The 20,442-nt window shown below is 39.5% G+C and overlaps 3 protein-coding genes across 4 annotated transcripts in view; 2 read left to right on the forward strand and 1 right to left on the reverse strand.

Annotated features, from left to right (window-relative positions):
- dctn5 (dynactin 5) overlaps positions 1 to 1,119 on the forward strand; it is a 4,328-nt gene extending 3,209 nt beyond the window's left edge. The window contains exons 5-6 of the mRNA XM_014030817.1: positions 309 to 411; positions 510 to 1,119. Coding sequence (XP_013886271.1) covers positions 309 to 411; positions 510 to 607 — 201 coding nt within the window. The 3' untranslated portion in view covers positions 608 to 1,119. The remainder of the gene's footprint in view (positions 1 to 308; positions 412 to 509) is intronic.
- A 642-nt stretch (positions 1,120 to 1,761) lies between these two features.
- On the reverse strand, positions 1,762 to 11,400 carry LOC106534241 (UPF0472 protein C16orf72 homolog). Its single transcript, XM_014030816.1, has 5 exons — positions 11,009 to 11,400; positions 9,760 to 9,840; positions 8,255 to 8,322; positions 7,890 to 8,100; positions 1,762 to 4,401 (listed from the first exon to the last, which is right to left on the reverse strand). Exons 1-5 carry the CDS (start codon positions 11,202 to 11,204, stop codon positions 4,094 to 4,096), a joined length of 864 nt encoding a protein of 287 aa, XP_013886270.1. The 5' UTR covers positions 11,205 to 11,400; the 3' UTR covers positions 1,762 to 4,093.
- Positions 11,401 to 16,112: 4,712 nt separating this feature from the next.
- The window catches only part of usp7 (ubiquitin specific peptidase 7 (herpes virus-associated)), a 29,266-nt gene continuing 24,936 nt past the window's right edge, over positions 16,113 to 20,442 (forward strand). For both annotated transcript variants that reach the window (XM_014030818.1, XM_014030819.1), the window contains exon 1: positions 16,113 to 17,084. In XM_014030818.1, the coding sequence (XP_013886272.1) occupies positions 17,003 to 17,084 (82 nt within the window). In that variant the 5' untranslated portion in view covers positions 16,113 to 17,002. The remainder of the gene's footprint in view (positions 17,085 to 20,442) is intronic.

Genomic DNA, 20,442 nt, shown 5'->3' on the forward strand with positions numbered 1-20,442 from the left:
GCCGTATGTTCACTTTTAGTATGGTTTCCACGCAATCCTTTATAAATGAGACCCCTGGTCTTGCATGTTTTAAAGGTTTCTCTGCTCCAGCACATGTGATTTGAATAAACTGGTGACTTCTGCAGAACTTGAAGAGGTAATTTTCTGTGAATCAGGTGTGTTGGAGCAGAAAAACAAGTCAAACATCGAGGACAGAGACCCTCCAGAACCAGGACTGGATGCCTCTGGTTTAAATGAAGTTTCTGTGAAAGGACAGAGTCTGTCCTCTATGAAAGCGTTTGATTCTCCTGATGGATTCTGACACACAGGGTCGTCGGTGTGTGCTCAAAGACTGCTGCAAGATCTTAGACAACACTGTGCTTCCACCTGAGACAGTAGTGCCACCTTTCACAGTCTTCTCCGGATGTCCAGGTCAGGACACACACACACACACACACACACACACGCACACACAAATGAGGACCTTTCTGACTGCTCTGTGTTGTTTGTAACTTTTGTCTCTCTGTCAGGTTTGTTTTCAGGAGAGCTGCCTGAGTGCACACAGGACCTGATGATTGACGTGACCAAGAGCTACTACCAGAAGTTTCTGCCCCTCAGTCAGATCTGAGTCACYCTCCTGAACCCTGACCCAGCTCCCGTCTAGTCAAATGCTTCATTTGGACTGTGATGAAAAATCATTTTGTTTTTGACTAACGAAGTGAAAACACACAGGAAATAAAGTGACAGCTCGAACGGTTGCAGCTCAGCTTTTGAATCTAAAAGTCTTTTCAAACATTATATCATTTGTTTATTTCTGACCTTTTAGCTCTTAAGCTGCAGTCCCAGGTGAAGATAAAAAAGGTGGAGGAGCAAAAAAAAGATGCTTAAACACTTTTGGACCGAACGAGTAGCAACAAATTCTTCAGCAGTAATTTCTGTACATGTTTTACACCTGCTGAAGAATTAAATGTAGTTTTGTTTTAAAATGTTMGGCTTTTTCACTAATTGTATCTGARTATATAAGTATTTAATTTGTTGCAGATTGTTTTCAAGCTTCTGTTAATGGGATGATGTTGCAGTACAGATGCTGATATTAAAAGAATATTAATGAACAAAAATGGATTAAAATTGTCTCATGAATCACAAGGATTTCTGCTGGATTATATTTACATTTTGTAAATATTTATATTTTGGAAGCATTGGATCAAATGCAGTTTTATTTTGCTTTCACTTTGTGTTTAAACTATGCAGAAGATAAACAAGATGCAGAATTCAAACTATGCAGAAGATAAACAAGATGCAGAATTCAAGTGTTTGTGCAAGATTTGTTAAGATATACTTACAGATGTTTACTGGTCTGATTAACTGATATCAGAACTTTCAGACCTCAAAAAAGTTTTTTTTTTTTTTGGCAAATTTCCTTGTGGAATTCCTAAATGCCCATTATCTTTAATAATAGGAAAAAGTCTGGAAACACAAATGTTGTTCCAGCCCTGGAAAATACTAAACAAATGTGATGCGTAAATAATGCACAGGAACAGTTATACAGTCCTCTGACGCCCACTAGTGGTTAACGAGAATACAGACGAAAAAAAGACCAAACTTTGCACTTTTTTTTCTTCCCAAAAACACACTAAACAGATTGGTTTTAACGACCATAAATTCTTTAGATCAACAGTTTTTCTAACCAACTAAAAGTTTAAAAAACACCAAAATGGAGTAGTTATTGTTTGGACCTTAAACGAAATTATCCCAAAAAAAAATTAAACTGGACTCATTGACTTCCAACTCAACGGTTTTATTTATTTTACAATGTGAACCACATACATTATACCAACAATCAGTTGTTAAGGATATAGATTAGCCATTTYTTGTTTTGTTTGACAAAGTAGACTGAAGAAACGGCCGGTGGTACGTTGGCTCCAGAGACACGTGGCAAGAGTCGGCCTTATTGAAATCCTGTCGAACGCCGTGGCTGGCTGAGGGATGACAAAACAAACAAACAAAAACAAAAGTGCCACCTTTTCTGTAACCACACTAACACCAGTGGGGGACAATGGCTGCAGACTGGACAGGAGTTAGGACAGAGACGGTTCGTCCTGTTGGACAACTTTGTAATCAAACATCAAGATTCTGATTTCTGCATGTGATCGGAGCACATCCTCACTTTAAATAACTAAACAAAGCTGCTCCAAGTCTTTCTTTTATGCAAAGACAATTGAAAAAGCATCCACTTGTTTTTTTTTTTCCATTCATTTTCCTGCGTTGTTTTTGTATCGAGTGAACTGAAACGTTACTTTTTTTTTCTTTGCAGAAACATTGAATCATTCCGTTGGATTTTTCACTTTACTCACAATGACTAGTTTATCTCGTCTCATTGTGTTTCTCTGGGTGCAGAGCTACATTCTGAATTACTGACAAATCTCTACTTCTGTTTTGTGAACATGAGATTAAAAATGGAAAGTTTGAAATTAGAGACCAAACTGTAACAGCAGGGCAAAGCTGGCAAGCTTTACACAACTAAAGATAAAACTTTAGACAACAAAAATAATGTTAACTGGCACAGGCAGATCAACAAATGGGGGGAAAAATAAGAGACATTAACAAACCATGGGCTTTAACAGAGAACTTACTACTGCATGTGTTATTGGAATTATTACTATAATTGTTTTTTGTATTTATCTAAACTCAAGGAATTGGTTTTAAATCCTTTACCATCATCTGTTTCCTTCTAATAAACTTTGAAAGACACAAAAAGAAAAATTCATCTGAGATCAGTCCAACTAATCTGTGCCAAATATGCCCAAATTTACATATTTATTGTGGCAGTGTCTTCAACACTAATAAATTAAATATGTTCCCAAAAATCAACGTTCTGCACCAAAATAATGAAGTTTTACTCAATATAAACACACACACATGTCCCTTTCACATTAAACTTTGAGATTATCTTGTGTGCTGGGTGGGCAGGTTTGGCCAATACATTTATTTTTTCTTCCCAGCACTGATTCCCCAATAAATTATATAATCTGTCTGAATAAAATTAATTCAAAGGACTGAATTTCAAAGGAGCACAACGTAACAAAGAAAAAAATGCTCCACGGCTTTGACCAAATGTTATTAAACAGTTACTGAAAAGTGTTTTTCTTTTTTTGTTGTTTTACTTTCTTCTAAAAGCACCTAAATACAAGCGGGCCTCGTTCAGGGCCGGACGAGCCGAATACGATGGAAGAGCCGATTTGTTTGCATGAAGTTAAAGGTGAAAAGCTAAGTGCAAGAAGAAAAGAAAAAAAAACTTATTGCAACTCATCAGAATCGTCGCACGACCACGTAAAAGCAGCAGCTGCTTTCATAAGACGGAGGGAGAGGGGGGCGTCACAGTCAGCGAGTGGATTGGTTGAGTGAARGTACACACAAAAACTCCTGAAACAACAACAAAAAGAAAGAAAAGCAAAGGATGCTCGGACTTGTCCTGCTGCACGGAGGCAACCTGCCTAGAAGTTTAACACTGGTGGGTGAATACAACAAAAAGATAAAAGAAGCTGAGTGGTGCGCAGACAATTTGTCTGAGTTCCTGGTGGTTGTCGGTGCKGTCCACCCAGCAGACAGATGTGTAACGGGTCACACCTGGCTCTTGGCGCCGGGTGAATCAGCTCCACCTCTCAGAGCTGCGAGGATGAAGTAACGGCAAACAAAACAGGTTTGTCTTATGAAGGGCCGAGTCTTTGACAAAGATGGGTCCAACGTTTGGCGAACAAAACTCCATCTGCTGCGGGAAGCTGCTTGATCATGGCCCTAACTTCCTTATTAAGGTGGCAGGTGAGGATGAGTGAGGTCCAGGGAGAGGAAGGGCACCGATGAGTCACACAGTGAAAACATCTGTGTCGTCCCCTTTTTGCATCGTGGAGGTCGGAGAAATGCACAATGTCGTCCAAACCTTCCACTATCTCTCACGCGCGCGCACACACACACTTCTGATTGTAGATTGTACGTCTAGTGTTAGGAAAGGACAAAGAAAAGAATCCATGACTTTATCTTCAGCCCGTGRGCCTGAAAGTCTGTCTGAACACCCTCCTCCCGGCCTCCACTCTGAAGACCCCCCCACCCCCCCACATCAGATCATCCGGTTGCGTTTGTGCGTGGGGGAGTCCGTGATGACATCAGTACATTGGGTGGAGTTACGTTTCCTGGTCCCTCCCCCTCCGGCGGAGGCYGAGCCTGTGGGGTCCAGATGTCGCGCCATCTCCTCTGAGATGAAAGTGTTCAGGTCGACATCTTGGAGCCCGTTGCGCCTGCTGCGGCACACCGGCCCGGAGCCGGAGGAACTTCCTCCGCCCGTGTTGCTGCCGCCGCCGCTCACATGTGTGGGAGAGCTGGGAGGGCCGGAGCGCACACTGATGCTCGCCATTGCGCCACTCAGACCTGAGGAGGGACAAACAGATCAGCTGAGTAAACCATTTCATACAAGGTTATGAAACAGATTTATTAATGAGTTTTGATAAATTATTTTTATTTGCGTTTAGTCGACATAAATCTAAGGCTTTTACATGAGCCCAGCTCCAGTTTAGCCCTTTAACATTCTGCTATTTTTAGCTTTTTTTCATCTAATTAACATAAAAAACACGAACAAACAAATGTGAATACACAAAATACAACCATTTTTAATGTTTTGGTTTAGAACAAGCATATGTACCATTTTAATAATAGAAGAGCAAATGTATTTCAGTTAAGTCTTTTACAAGGAAAGCAAAGATCATCTAAAGCTGGGGTTCTCAAGCCATTTTGGTCTGGGGACCCCTTACAATGGCAAAAAAATTTCCAGGGACCCCATCATAAATCCCATGCTGTTTTAAAAGAATTTATTCTCATTTCAACCCCTAAATGCCATGGGAATATATATTTTATTAAGTTTATTGTGTTTGTTTTAGTAGTTCATTGTTCTCCATGCACTTTTAAAAACAAAAACCAAATTAACATTTTAGTAAAAAATTGAGGATCCCCAAGATACCTCTTGTGGACCCCTGGGGGTCCAGGGACCCCAGTTTGAGAACCTCTGATCTAAAGGACAAAACAAGAAAATGAAAATTGCACTGGTTGAGGCTGAGTCTTCCTCAAGACATCAGGTAAGAGGTAAAAATGAAAAAATGCAAAACACGTAAACAAAGCTTTACCTCATGTCAAGAAAAGGACTGAATCAGAGGAAAACTTGTTTCAAACTTTTTTTTCCAAACAGAAAAAGCGTGCATTCAGGATTAGTTCAAAACATGTGCTTATAGCAACTTAAAGAACCCCAGAAAGAAAACAGAGKAGGAAACAAAGCAAGAAAACTAAGAATAATTCCTCTTCAACTTGAGATTTTTAAGGTACCATCTTTTCTTGATAAAACACAAAATAACTTTGTCTTACCTGAGTGTTTGATGTTTTAACATMTATTTACTAAATAATCCCTACATACAGCGGTTAAAATAAGTATTGAACACGTCACCATTTTTCTCAGTAAATATATTACTAGAGGTGCTAATGACATGAAATTTTTATCAGATGTCGGTAACAACCCAAGTGATCCATACATACAAAGAAATCAAAATAAACGTACAGAAATGAAGTTATTTGTAATAATGTGGAATGGCACAGGGAAAAAGTATTGAACACACTTACTGAAATTTATCTAATACTTTGTACAAAAGCCTTTGTTGTCAATGACAGCTTCAAGACACCTCCTGTATGGAGAAACTAGTGGCATGCATTGCTCAGGTGTGATTTTGGCCCATTCTTCCACAAACAGTCTTCAAATCTTGAAGGTTTCMTGGACCTCTTCTATGAACTCTGATCTTTAGTTCTTTCCATAGATTTTCTGTTGGATTCAGGTCAGGTGATTGGCTGGGCCATTCCAGCAGCTTTAGTTTCTTTCTCTGAAACCAACTGAGAGTTTCCTTGGCTTTGTGTTTGGGGTCATTGTCTTGCTGAAATGTCCAGCCARGTTTCATCTTCATCATCCTGGTAGATGGAAGCAGATTTTTATCAAGAATGTCTCTGTACATTTTTCCATTCATCCTTCCTTCAATTATTTGAAGTTTGCCAGTATCATACGCTGAAAAACAGCCCCACACCATGATGTTCCCCCCTCCAAACTTCACTGTTGGTATGGTGTTTTTGGGCTGATGTGCAGTGCCATTTGACCTCCAAACATGATGTGTATTCTGGCATCCAAACAGTTCAGTTTTGGTCTCATCTGACCAGACTATATTCTCCCAGTATTACACAGGCTTGTCTAAATGTTGTGCAGCAAACTTTAAAGGAGCTTCAKCACGCTCTTTCTTCAGCAGTGGAGTCTTGCGTGGTGAGCGTGCATACAGGCCATGGTGGTTCAGTGCATTACTTGTTGTTTTCTTTGAAACAAACGTACCTGCTAATTCCAGGTCTMTCTGAAGCTCTCCACAAGTGGTCCTTGGCTCTTGGACAACTCCTCTGATAATTCTTTTCACTCCTCTGTCAGAAATCTTGTGAGGAGCACCTGGTCGTGGTCGGTTTATGGTGAAATAATGTTCTTTCCACTTCTGAATTATGGCCCCAACAGTGCTCACTGGAACCTTCAGAAGTTTAGACATTCTTCTGTAACCGATGCCATCATTATGCTTTGCAACAATAAGYTTGTGAAGGTCTTGAGAGAGCTCTTTACTTTTACCCATCATTAGATGGTTCTTGTGTGATACCTGGTCATCATCTGGGACTGAACCAGCTGATATTAACTTGCACTGAGAAGGGGCAGGCTTGCTTTCTAATTACTGAGAGAGTTCAGCTGGTGTCTTGGCTTTCCATGCCTTTTTACACCTCCCTTTCTTCATGTGTTCAATACTTTTTCCCTGTGCCATTCCACATGATTACAAATAACTTCATTTCTGGACATTTATGGTTTGATTTCTTTGTATGTATGGATCACTTGGGTTGTCACCAACATCTGGTGAAAATTTCATGTCATTAGCACCTCTAGTAATATATTTACTGAGAAAAATGTTGACGTGTTCAATACTTATTTTACCCGCTGTACAAACATCACCTGTGAAAGATAAGACACACCTAAACAACCTGTTCTGTAAATAAAGCCTCAAAATACCCAACCTTATTCTCAGAAGCAGCTTTGATATTACTTTGCACAACAGAAAAATCACCCTTATTGTACTGGATCAGAAATGCATTTATCAAATGAAAATATTTATTTCTTTTAATGTAATCCATAATCTTCTTCATTGGCTAAAACTGGCACGCCCAAATAACTTATCTCTGAGCCACATGAGGCGGAGGTACGGGATAAAGGATGAGCGTCTACAAAAACAGAGTCACCTGATCACACGATACACCACACTGAGTTTAAACCTGGACTTCTGTGGTAGTCAAAAACAGAACTAGATTTATCTACCTAAGACTCCTGATCGATTCTTTGACCAATCATCTGTCACCAAATATCAGTAACCTTTAGAATAAGCTCAGGATCCATGGTGGTGCAGCCTGAGATCTTTCTGTGTGGAGTTTGTGTGTTCTCACTGTGCATGTGTGGGTTTTCTCCAGATACTCCAGTTTCCTCCCACAGACCAAACACACACATTAGCTTCACTGGTAACTCTAAACTGTCCTTGGATGCAATTTTGTCCATATGATGAAGGTGTCCTGCATGTACCCCGCCTCTCACACAGTAACTGCTGGACATGGCCACCAGCGATCCCCACACAGGTAGAGAACATGGATGGACTGATAGAATAAGCTTGACCACAGCAAATATTTGAGGCAGTAGTGGTTTTTTTTTTCACAAAGACCAGTAGTAACACCATTTTGTGTCCCACACTCCACCTCCCACATACAAACAGATCTCCAGCACATTGCAGTGAGTCAAGCAAAGACTTGACTTTCCTTACCGTGAAGTGCTATGGCCTCCCTGAAGGGCTGAAGGTCTGTTTCCACAGATGAGCCCGTCTCAGCTGGTGAATTAGCTCGACTGGGGGCCACCATGGCCAACCGAGAGCTGGTCCTGCTACTTCTGTGTGGTGGRGCTTTGCCGCACAGGAAGCTGATCAGATCCTCCCTACGAATGGTTCTTCTGCGCTTTTTCACCCAGGCCAACATGTCCTGCAATCAAATCAGGTGTTCGATTAAACACAGAGAAACTCTTAAACTCACCACCTGCTGTTGTGCAAACATAGCGTTTTTCTGAAAGCACATGTTGCCTGCATGACAAACAAACACGACCAGGTGCCACAAACGAAGCAAGTACAAGACACACCTTGTTTCGGCGTTGGTGACCTATCTGGATCCCTCGATCAAAACTTCTCTGATGGGCCTCCACACTCTCTGAAGAAAATATCAAAAACATTTGTCAGCCACAATAAAGTTACTAAACAGCTAACGGCCCACCTAAAGACCAGCACGGCAAATTAGCCTTGGCTATAAATGTTTTAGCGCACGGCACATTCAAACAACCAATAAAGGAAATGGATGCAGTATGTTCTGTGCACGCTCAGAGCAGAGCAGCAAATGTACAAACTGCACTTAAGTCCAGCGCTGATTGCTGCGAGGAGGGTGATATATGAGGTAGTTTGTTTCAGCTGCAGCTTGAATTCTGAGAGCCAGAGTATCATAAAGATAAAWATCTACGTAAGGCTGCAGAGTCTCCAGACACACATGGCCCTATAGGAGGTCATTTAGCTCCAATTATCCTATATTAAACATCTTATTGTTCCATATTTTCCTAACAGAGCACTTCGCTCTCAGACTGCAGGTGTACTTGTGGTTCCTGGAGTTTCTAAAAGTAGAATGGGAGGCAGAGCTTTCAGTTATCAAGCTCCTCTCTTGTGGAACCAACTTCCAGTTAATGTCAATGAGACCGACACTCTGTCTACTTTTAAGATTTGACTGAAGACTTTCCTTTTTGATAAATCTTATAATTAAGAGTTGTTTTCCTGAGTTATTCTTTAGTCCTGCTGTTATAGGTTTAAGACTGCTGGAGCACAAACTGACCCAATATCCTCACTCTGCCGCTGTTTTTAYGTCTCTCTTCTCTACATGTTTGTTGTAATTATTTCTATCAACATCATATCTTCCATATTTTCCATAACACTCTCTTCTAGAGGAAAATACATCTGGACCAGCCCTTCTGTGTCTCTTTCCTGTCCCSCAAACCCAGCCTGACTGAGGCAGATGGCCGGCCGTCCTGAGCCTGGTTCTGCTGCAGATTTCTTCCAGTTAAAATTATGTTTTTCCTTTCCACTGTTGTTCAGGATTGGAGACTATGACAAAACGATTCAACGCAATTTGCTGTCTTTTTTCGATTGTTTTCTCTACAGTGCCCTGAGACGATGATTATTTTGACTTGGTGCWATAWAAATAAACTGAAMTGAATTTAATTGACGGTAAATGTTCTGAACTTGTGTAGTGCTTTATCAAGTTCCTACAGACTCCAAAACATGTCACACTACAGTCATTCACCCATTCATACGCACTGATGATGGTAAGCTACACTGTATTAGATGAACCGAATTAGATGTACAGTACACTACTACTTTAGATCCTCCCTATTAACAAGCTATTTTTTTTCTAATGCATCTGTGATTGTTACTGTTTATTTAAAAACAACAAKAAAAAAAACTATTGGCACTTATTTATCCTCTTTTACACCGCGCCCCTTATGAGGTACATACCATATAACTAAGGCATATCGCTATAATCAATTTTCAGCACTAGTGTGAAACAATTCAAAAGCACAAGGGCAAAATGAAGCAGGATGGTTACCTTTGTAAAGGTTTGTTACTGCTGTAGCAGCGTTCTGAAATGGGACCCACAGTGACAGGCCCTGCTGGTGGCATACCCTGTCTGTGGGGGAGAAAAAGAAATATATTTAGTTTTATTCAGTAGGGAAAAAAACACAGCCTGCTCCTGTAGTACAGACACTACCAGAGCACAGCAATGGGGTTTAAGTGCATTACATTTTGAAACGCCATTTTGTCTCGGTTCTATTACTGCAAAGAGAGAGGGTGGCATAAAAATAACTATCAGCAAGCACTAGATGGCCAACTTGGCTCTGCAGACTTCAGCGAGAAAAGCACCGAACTTAACTGCACCCCCCAAAAAAACAACAGAACATACAAGCCGAGATTATCAGCCTGTGTGGACGGGGAAAACTGGACTACGACCAAAGCAAAAACAAGACTAGAGACGCAGATATTTCAATATCCTCGCCATCTTGTGATAACCTTTGTAAAAAAAAAGTTCCTTACAGGCGCTTACAATCAGCTGCAAAACTTGTGATTATTTAGGATTATACTTTTTAATGACACTTTTAAAACKCTTGGAACTTGATGGTAAAACTGACAGCACATGAGGCACTGTCAGCTGGGAATGTGGCGTAGCTAACTGTTGTTACCAACGCCATTTTGTAACTAGTTTGCTAAGATTACGTTAGCCCCGGACCCAACTTGCCGTCATATGTTGAAAAAGAAAAGTATTCAGTGTGACTTGTTGCTGAGGTTTTCTGGGGCTATAATCACTTAGCTGTCCCGTCAAAATTAGTGTAGTTCCCCCCTCATCTCTCTGCATTAAAGCCAAGACAGATGAATTTATCAGGGAAAAGTCAGCTGAGAACGATGCGTTCCAGGTGTTCTGCCGAAAAAAACAGCCCTGTTCTGCAAAGAGCTTTTCAAATCAATTTTAATCTAAAACAAATTGGYTAAGAGTCAAACATGGCAAACAGTTTGGAGATTTCTTTACACTACTATTAGAAAAACATTCTGTAATATTTATTTTGTTTTTAAATAAAAACTAAGTGCTAAGCTTTTTTTGCAGCAGGGTGTTCGTTTTTCGGCACAACACCGATACCGGCAAGCTAGCTGGCTAAACWAGCTAGCTAGCGCCGAGCCAAAGCTAATGTAAATTCACACAGTATACTGTAGATACGTAGCCAGAATGCTAACAAACTAGCCAGTGCCACAAAGGTAAATTAATGTGTTGTTGGACAAACGAGACAGAGAGAACTGCTTTCCACCTTTGTATAACTGTGCCACAGCGGTGGCGGAGTTCTGGAAAAGATGCCAGAGTTTATCCTGATCGTTGTCCGGCTCCTCTTCGCCTGGCTCCATCTGCTCCGCTTCGGCCAAACACTGCCGCTCCCATTTTGAGAACCAGTGCTCCGGTCCGTGTTCCTGTATTTCCGAGTCTCCGTCTTCCTTCTTATCCTCCATTTAATGCGCCAAAAACTCGAAGGAAATTCACTTCTATTATCCGAATTGTGTTTATATTTACACCTTATTCAGAGTTATATACGTAGAGCCATAAATACTGTTATATTTTCAGCTTTTTCGTTATACCAATACTGCGTCGCTACCTCTCCCGACCGCCAGAGAAGATAAGCCTYGCTAACTATTTCGTGCTAGTTGCCGACGTCGGAATATATACAAGGCAGACTATCGTGTATATACTTAATCCCACCCTTCAATATAGACACCAACAGCGATTGGTCACATTAACAGTGTAGGCGGGTCTTAGATCGTTACTCGGTGCGTAATTGGTTCACAGACACGTCCATCTTAGAGCTGACAAAAAAGGACTCTTGTCTTAAAAAGCTCAAAAGTTTTAGTTTTGTTGCGAAGTCGCGAAATATATTATAACATAACACATGTTTATTTTTAAAGCAAATATATGTGTTTAATATACTATATTATAAAAATTAATTACATTATTTAAATAAATAAACATGGAAAAAAAGTTTGTTGCTCAAATGTTCTACGAATTTTTTGTTGCTTTTTTTTTTTTCAAACCACCTGACTAAAAATGCATGGTTTATTAAACAAGTGTTGCTGGACAGAATGGTCTCCTAGCCTACATAGTGATGGATGGGAAAAGCGTTTTGGTTGAAATAATAATAATAATACTGGCAGGATATAATTCAGGTAATATGGCCATAGGCTACTATGATCTAGTGTCCTTCCACAGAGTTCTGCAATCTTTGAAATCAGCAGAGCCATGTGCCCCTAAAATGTGTCTGACTGTCAGGAGCCCCAAACACACTGTGATTATCAKCTGGTGGCCTGTGGGCCACTTTAAGTTTGTTGGAAAGCTGCTTTTCTGGTCATTGGGGGTGACATTATAAATTTAAAACTAAATAATGAATTTTAACATTTACTGATATTTTGACATTTTACAGAAGAGAAGAGAAGAGAAGAGAAGAACAAAGAAAGTTGGTATGGATATTAAGAAAGCATAAGAAGGAATATTATACTGATTTATTAGATAAAAGTAAAAGTGATATGAAAGAAACATGGTGACTAATGAATAGTGTTCTGAAAAGTCATGAATTAAATTCAGGTATTTCACAATATTTTGTAAAGGATGGAAATGAAGTACATGATCAGAATGAAATTGCAAATGGATTTTAATCATTATTTTGTTAATGTTGGCCTAAGTCTTGCAGATAAAATACCAAAAGTAGAAAAAAATATGAGTCATACAGTTACGGGTTGTTTTCTTGATGGAACTGACKAAGAAGAAATAATGAATATTGTAAAAAAAAATCTTGCAGATAAAAGATCAAAGGATTGTGTGGACATGGACATGATGTTTGTCAAGGAAATAATGGGTTATGTTACTGAACCATTTACATATACAGTACATGTAATTTATCTTTTTCAACCGGTGTATTTCCAGACAACATGAAAATAGCTAAGGTAGTCCCTCTTTATAAGAATGGTGAGAAATGTATGTTTAACAATTACAGACTAATATCCTTGTTACCACAGTTTTCAAAGATTTTGGAGAAATTGTTTGTGAACAGATTAGATAAATTTATTGCTAAACAAAACATTCTAAGTAGCAGTCCGTTTGGGTTTAGAGCTAATAATTCAATATCAATGGCACTCATGGAACTGATGGAACAAATAAACAGTACTGTGTAGTGTTTTTGTGGACTTAAAAAAGACTGACATCATTGACCACAGTATTCATCTTGAAAAGCTAAATAAATATAGAGGTCCAGCAGTACAGTGGGTATCTAGCTATTTGTACAACTAAATCATGTAAGATATGAACTCACATGTGGAGTTCCACAGGGTTCTGTACTTGGACCAAAGTTGTTTATTTAAATGATTTGGTTAAAGTGTCAGGGTTGTTTAAATGTGTTTTATTTGCAGTTGACACTGCACTGACCTGGTTTAAACTTAATAGATTACCATTAAACTTGGATACAACTAATTATTTGATATTTAGTAATAAAAAGAGAACTGGTGAGGTTCCATTCAGAACTGATGGTTTTGAGATACTGCATGTAGAGTGAGTGAGGTGACAGGTGAAGTTTTTGGATGTCATTATTGATGAAAATCTGACATGGAAATCCCATTTAAAAAGCCAAATCCATTGCAGTATTGTACTAAGTAAAGGACTTATTTAATGATAAAGCACTGTTTGTATTGTACAGTATAATGCAATAATTGTTCCACACTTGATTTACTGTGTTGAAGTCTGGGTAATGTGTGTAAAACAATCACAAATCCTATTTTTATTTTACAGAAAAGAGCCATTAGAATCACCCTCGAATATTTTATTTTGTAAATTGAAATTACAAAAAATGTTATGAGTTGGATGATTATATCTTGCAGATAATGTATAATGCTCATAAAAAATTACCTTTAAACATCRAGCTATATTTTGTTAAGAGAGAAAATTTATATAATCTTAAGGGACTTGAGATGTTTATAAATTCAAACAAATTTGAAGGATCTATGCACTTCAGTTCAAGGAATAAGATTGTGGGATAATCTGGAAAGTGATTATAAAAATGTTGATTCAATGTGTTTGTTTAAGAGAATGATAAAAACAAGTTTGTTAAAGAAATATGAAATTGTATAATGTATATCAAAATTTGTTGTTTGAAAAGGAATTGAAGTTTTTATTTTGTGTTGTTTCTTGATTATTATTGCTTGAAATTAATTTTGGAAAAAGGGCAGATATTATATGATTTTTTTTCTTCTTCTGCCTCCTTTCATTTCAAATGTGATTTTTTTTGTTGTGTATAAAATTTTATTTTTTAAATGAAATTAATAAATGAATTAAACTGAACGAAACTAAAGAAAAGAAAAGAGAAGAAAAGACCATACTCGTGTAAAGAAGAAATTCTAGTTTAAATGATTGAAATTGAAAACATTAAACTCTGCAGGCTTTTGTGTGTCCTCTTTGTTCATCCTTCATCTGCCACTTGTTCTGAAGGCCGGTTGTGGGGCAGCAACTTGAGCAGGAAGGACGTGACATCTCTTTTTACTTTTCACTGACCTTCTAAGATTATTATTATCATCATTATCTAATCAAAATGCTTCTCTCCTGTTAGTATCACATATTTTTCAGAAAGAAACTGGCAAGAAAACAAGAAAGCTAAAAGTTGTGTTTATTTTTTTATTTATTTATTTATGTGGGCTGAGAAAGCAAATACAATACCGTTTGTTAGCTTTGGTCTGGATGGATGGATGGATGGATGGATGGATGGATGGATGGATGGATGGACGGATGGATGGATGAATGGATGGACGGATGGATGGATGGATGGATGGATGGATGGATGGATGGATGCCTTGTTAAAGATCTCACTCTTTAACAACAATTACATTCAATGTTTATGGAAACAGGTTTTGTAACAGTGTTTACATCCATGATTATGTTTGCATTGATTGTTTTCAAAGGAAACAACTTCTATAGAGAAACACACAAATTTACTGTCAACTAAGACAAATAACTATTTCAGCTGAAAGTATTGTATTTTTTTCTGTCATCCAAATTTAACAGAACTATTGATTCATTTTATCTCCACAGATTTAAGCTCATACAAATTATTTATAACACTATGTGTCAAGGTTTATTAAGGACTTTCTGCTAGTGAAAATTTACGATTTTGTAATAATAATAATAATAATAATAATAATAATAATAATAATAATAATAATAATAACAAATTCTCATCTCATCTTTCAGTGGCACTCTCCAGCTCCGATGCTTTCCAAGTCCAGAAAAAGATACATGTTCACTCCAACGAGTTCTGGGTTTTTTCCCCAGTGCGACAAGCAAAAAAACAATAATAACAATAATAAATACATCTAAAGAGAAGCATCCTATTTCGATGCCCGAACCACCTCAGCTGATTATTTTTAATGAAAATGTGCAGAGTCTGTACTTTGACCTCTCCCCTTGCTGACTCTTAGTATATTTAGGTGGATAACTGATTGTACTGTTGGTTCAGTGGGTCTTTATCTAAGATTGTATTTATTTTTGTTCATCCTGTGATGAGGTTGGTTTGGCACGCACCAAGTGAAAGTGCTCTACAAATAGTTTGACTCAATGTGTGTGTAGTGCCGCAGTTTGTCCACCAGAGGGCGACATTTAATCAGAATCTGAAGGGCTCTGTTTGAACCAAGACGGACACAAGCCGCTAGCTGTTTCAATGTATTGCTTTAGTTARAAAAATATTTTAGATCAATTTATTAAAAAAAACAATAACTATTTTTAACAAGAAGATCGGAAAGGCCCGAGTTTTCCAAATTTACAGCCCAAAACAAGTTACAGTTTTTATTTCCTACACAGTTTTACTGATTGTGGTAAATATCCAATGTTTTTTTTTTTATTTAAGGCCTTGTGTATATCTGTAATTAAAAATGATACGAAACAAAACTGTCGGTAATGTTTACAATGTCACAATTCGGACGGTTTTAATAATGTCTTCTGTAAACAAGCTGACGCTGTGAGTAATACGGTGATTTTCCCCATCAAATAATGGAAACTACTTTTTTGAGCAAATATAAACTCGGTTGAATAGACTGCAATTAGGCCTACTATTACAGTTTTTCAATCCTAGTCAAGTTTGTCTTCAACTCATTCAAGAAAAAAAATAAACAAAACATGGAAGGCCTTTTTTAATAGCTCTCCGTGAAGACGAAGGTTTAWATTTTAATGTCTTTATCATTTTTATTTATGTAATAAACTTCCTTGTTGTATTATAAAAAAATAAACTGAATTTGCTCCGGTTCTGTGAAGCGAACACCGGGCCCATGTGGGTTAACATGGATGTGAACCTCGCCGGGTTGGGCCTAGATCTCCATGCGGATGTGACATTTCAGAGAAGAGCGCGACCGCCATTTTGAGCTTTCCCTTCCCTCAGACTCAAACACATCACAAACCACAGGAGGAGTGCGGGTCCAGGCCAGGCGTCGTATGACCGGACACATTCCTCATACCTGACGACAGGTTGGTTTCACAATGCGACGGGGCGCCGCGTTTTGTTGTTTGTCTTTTTAGGGTCGGTTCGGGGAGCCGGCGGGGGTGAAATTAGTGGCAACTCTTCGTCTCCGCGAACTTCCAAATTGACGCTAACGTTGGTTGGAAACGGGTTTGAATGGATAGCTTCTTCCTCCGCTCTTCCCCGGTCGTTGGACAATCGGAGGGGCACACGGACTGGGGATATTGCGGGCAAAACTGTTGATTGTGTCCGCAGCAAATGAGCCTTTGTTTTCACCGTTGCCCATTTATTACCGTTTGGCTGCCTAGCGTCAGGTAGCTCCGCGCTAGTTACCAGCGGGTTCCTGAAGAAGGTGCAAGTCGTGCTGCGAGTTCCTGTAATTGCCCCTCGTTTCCCCGGGGTGATTTAGGTCGCTTCAACGGGCTTTCCGTCTCCYGAGCCCTCGGTCCCGTCGTCAGCCAGCGACTCGCACCCACCAAAAGCGCCGAGATTGGGCGAATAGCGAGCAAATACGTCCGCGTTTCTCTGCCCGCTCCCCAGCAGACCTTTCCTCCTCACTCCCCGGCGCTGACACCGGACAAGGCCGAGGTCGTCACAGAGCAGGCCCAGCCGCCGAGGCTTGACCTGTCCGCCCCACCTCTGCATCTCACCACACCTCACCAGCAGTCCAGAGCCCGGTTCCCCGCCGTCGAGCCGAGCCCGGACAAGGTCGAGGGCGACAGAGACAGCAGGGAGCACCGCATCACGACCACCACAGCCGCTGCCAACATGAACCACCACCACACGCAGCAGCAGCAGCAGAAAGCCGGTGAGCAGCAGTTCAGTGAGCCGGAGGACATGGAGATGGAGGGTGAGTAAATGGCTCCACGGAAGGTGAAAGCGACATTTTACATCATGTTTCTTCTAGTTTCACTGCCGTACGACGAATGCATGATATTTAGTTGATACACACTGAGTTCAGGGTTACACAGTAAACAACAAGGCCTCGGGATAGCCGGTTGCATTTCTGCTGATTGTGCGTCCGCTGCAGCATACTTCTGCGGAGCTGACCTCATTTTGCGTTATTAGCAAAGAGCAGAATCCGCAAACTCCGTCCTCTGGTTTGTTTAACAGTGTACGTTTGCCTGCAAGTTTGGGCCGTTTATATTCATAACAGATTAGTCACATAAATCATTCATCTGAAGTGACTAGCGCATTTCCAAATCGTTTAGATTTACTCGCCAAACGATCTTGTGTACTTTTTCCCAATACAATGTCAGATAAAATTCACTCACAGCCACTAAAATCCCCGTCTGTAGTTTGTTGATAAGCTAGATATGTGTAAACACTGCGTGCAATTCGCATTGATCGATCCATGAGTAATGTTGCTTCTCTATATCCTCCCGGTCAAAATAGTCAATTATACGTACAAACTTGCGCTTTGAAATTTAACTTTTCAGTGAAAAAATGTCAAGGAGGTTGAGTGTATTTTTGTGGGGAAAAAACTTTAGCAGGTTTGCAACATTACGCTAGCTCAGTATGTTAGCATRGCGTTTAAGGCCTTCGCTGTAATTGCGGGTGTGCAAACTTAAAGAAATCCGCTGATTGATACATCTTCCGGGTCCTTGTGTGCCTATCAGTAAATGGGAACAAATCGATATTTTCCAAGCGGTTTTGCGTGCGTTGGGTATTTTGCTTTTGTGTGTTTTGTAGACTTGTTAAACGAACTGCACGCAAGTAGCCTAATGGCTAATATCAGCTAGCAAATTAGCTCAAAGGCCCGCTTGGTTTCGTGCATTCGCTACTTAGCATGCTAGTTAGCCGTTGGTCACGGAGGGGGTGTGTGGCGTTTCAAAATGGTGGCTTGTATTTTGCATCGTTGATGCTCGGCTGTAGGGCCTTGGTTGTTAGCTCAATGTCGACTTTTTTTCTATCTTTCCTATTAAATCTAAACTAAGTTATGCAGCGAATTTTTTATGTTCTTCTTTTTCTTCGTTAATTTTAGTATGCTAACTGGCACCACTGATTACAGGTAATGTTGGCTAATAAAGGCCCGCAGATCAATCCGTGGCATCTATGCTTACGGTAAACGCGTTTGCTCGTTTATATTTCTAATAAAGCAACTCTGGACCGCATAACCGACGTTGTTCTTTCTGTCAACTCTACGTATCGACGTTTATTGGGGGTGTTATAAGAACTGTGTGGCCCTGCTGGCAGCCAGTGCTGCGGTAAGCTAAGCTGAGGAGCAGCGCGGGGATTTGCTGCTTCATTGTATGGAGGACCGAAAGGCATGGAGCTCGCCATTTTTAATGATCTGTGTTTTTGTTGCTTCAGTTTGGCGTGAGCTCGGGCCCCTTGAAGTCGTATGGCCTCAGTTTTGCACACACAACACCGACTTGACACCGTTTGTTTTATTATTTTATACAATTGACAAGTTTGAAGTTTGTAGGAGCTCGTGGGGAGCCCCGAGCTCCACTGCGTCATTCAGTCCTGTGGGGTTTTAGCATCTAATTAAACGCACTAATTGGTGTCTCAACAACACGTTTGCATAAATTTAGAGACGCGGGTTTGAAAAGTGTGTAAAGTATTGGAATTTTTTTCCTAATATTCCTACTATTCTTAGGGTTTTAATGAAATTAAAGAAGGGAAATAATAATTTTTTTTGTGATTTTAGACCTTTGTTTATTCAAAAAGGCACGGTTTACTCAAATTCAATTCAAAAGATTGCATCTTTTTTCTTTTCTGTAAAGATGACTGAGAAAAGGGAGAGGCAGAATCTAATATGTTGGCTGTCGTTGACAGTTACCTGTTGGCTTACTTCATTGTTTTCCAACTTAAACTAAAATATGTGCATTGATTGGTTGAAGTTGAACTGTAGGAACTGATATCTAGAACTATAATTAGTAAATATTTTTACAATGACTTTGAATATAATTCTATAAACATTTATGGACAATGTTTAGAATTGAATCATATAGTAATCTTTTAGATTATTTTATTTATCCTATTCTATACTATGTAAACATAGCTCTGTATTATTTTAATTTTTAGTTAATTTGTTTATAACAGGTGCATTCCTCCTTACTTTTGCTTCTGGCTCACCTCGCAGAAGTTCTCCCTCAGTGCTCCAAAACCTTACAAGYACAATGAAAACAAGTTGTCATAAAAAACTGCTCACTTTTTCTGACCACTTATGGCAACACACACACAAACGTTTGTTTCTTGACCCCGTGGGGACCTCCCATTGACTTCCATTCATGTTTTTTAGACTTTATAGCCTAACCCTGACCATATAGTCTAAAATTAACCTCACAGAAACTTACCTGACCCTAAAACTAACCTAAACCTTGGTCCTAAACCTAACCCCACACCTTTAACATGCATTTGGACCTGTGGGGACCTGACATTGGTCCCCACGATTCACTTCGGTCCCCACCTGGCTGCTTTTTTTTTGTAAAAAATACCCCACGTTGTAGGAAAAACCCATCCACACACACACACACAGCTTTTCTGTCCTGACCCAATGCCCTACATAGTTAGATTAAGGTTTAACCATCCCTTCATTCATTTTCACTGTTTCTTGACTACCAATAGACTGGTACTGTCTATTAAAAGCAGCTTTCAGAAAATACAAAACATGATGCTAAGAATTTTATAAACTTCCAGTTTTTTTAAAACAACAATAACAAAAGAAAAGCATGAGATCATAGTAACTTCTAGGACGGCTCATTGTGGTTGAATGCTCCAAACTACACTGTATCTTCTTAGTAACCAGTCCCTGTAACAGGATCAGCTGTGCCCGATAGATTAAAGCACAGCTGCTTTCAACCCATCAAGTACCTTTTTCTTGTTTCTCAGAATAAAGCTAAATATATTATTTCACCCCAGCAGATGTGGCATTTCATAAAAGATCAAGAAAAATTAGATGGCTCTCTAAACCCTTTTTTCCAGTCAAATGAATAATTGTTAGCATTTTCACTAAATGATACTTTTGTAGTCTGACAGGTTTGTGCTATTGTGAATTGTGATGCTTCTTAGAAAAACATTTCCAAGAAGAGCAAAGAGCCCTCCCCTAGCTGCAGTGAATTAAAGAGAAATTATATTCTTTGTTTTAAGAAGAATACAAAGATCTGGGTGATGCAGTAGCTCGGTGGTCAGTGTGGCAGTCTTGTACTCCTGAGGCTGCAGGTTCGAGTCCAGGTTGCATCAGGAAGAGCACCAGGCATAAA

The sequence above is a fragment of the Austrofundulus limnaeus genome, unplaced genomic scaffold, assembly GCF_001266775.1.
Source record: "Austrofundulus limnaeus strain Quisiro unplaced genomic scaffold, Austrofundulus_limnaeus-1.0 Scaffold1121, whole genome shotgun sequence".
Classification (NCBI taxonomy): Eukaryota; Metazoa; Chordata; class Actinopteri; order Cyprinodontiformes; family Rivulidae; genus Austrofundulus; species Austrofundulus limnaeus.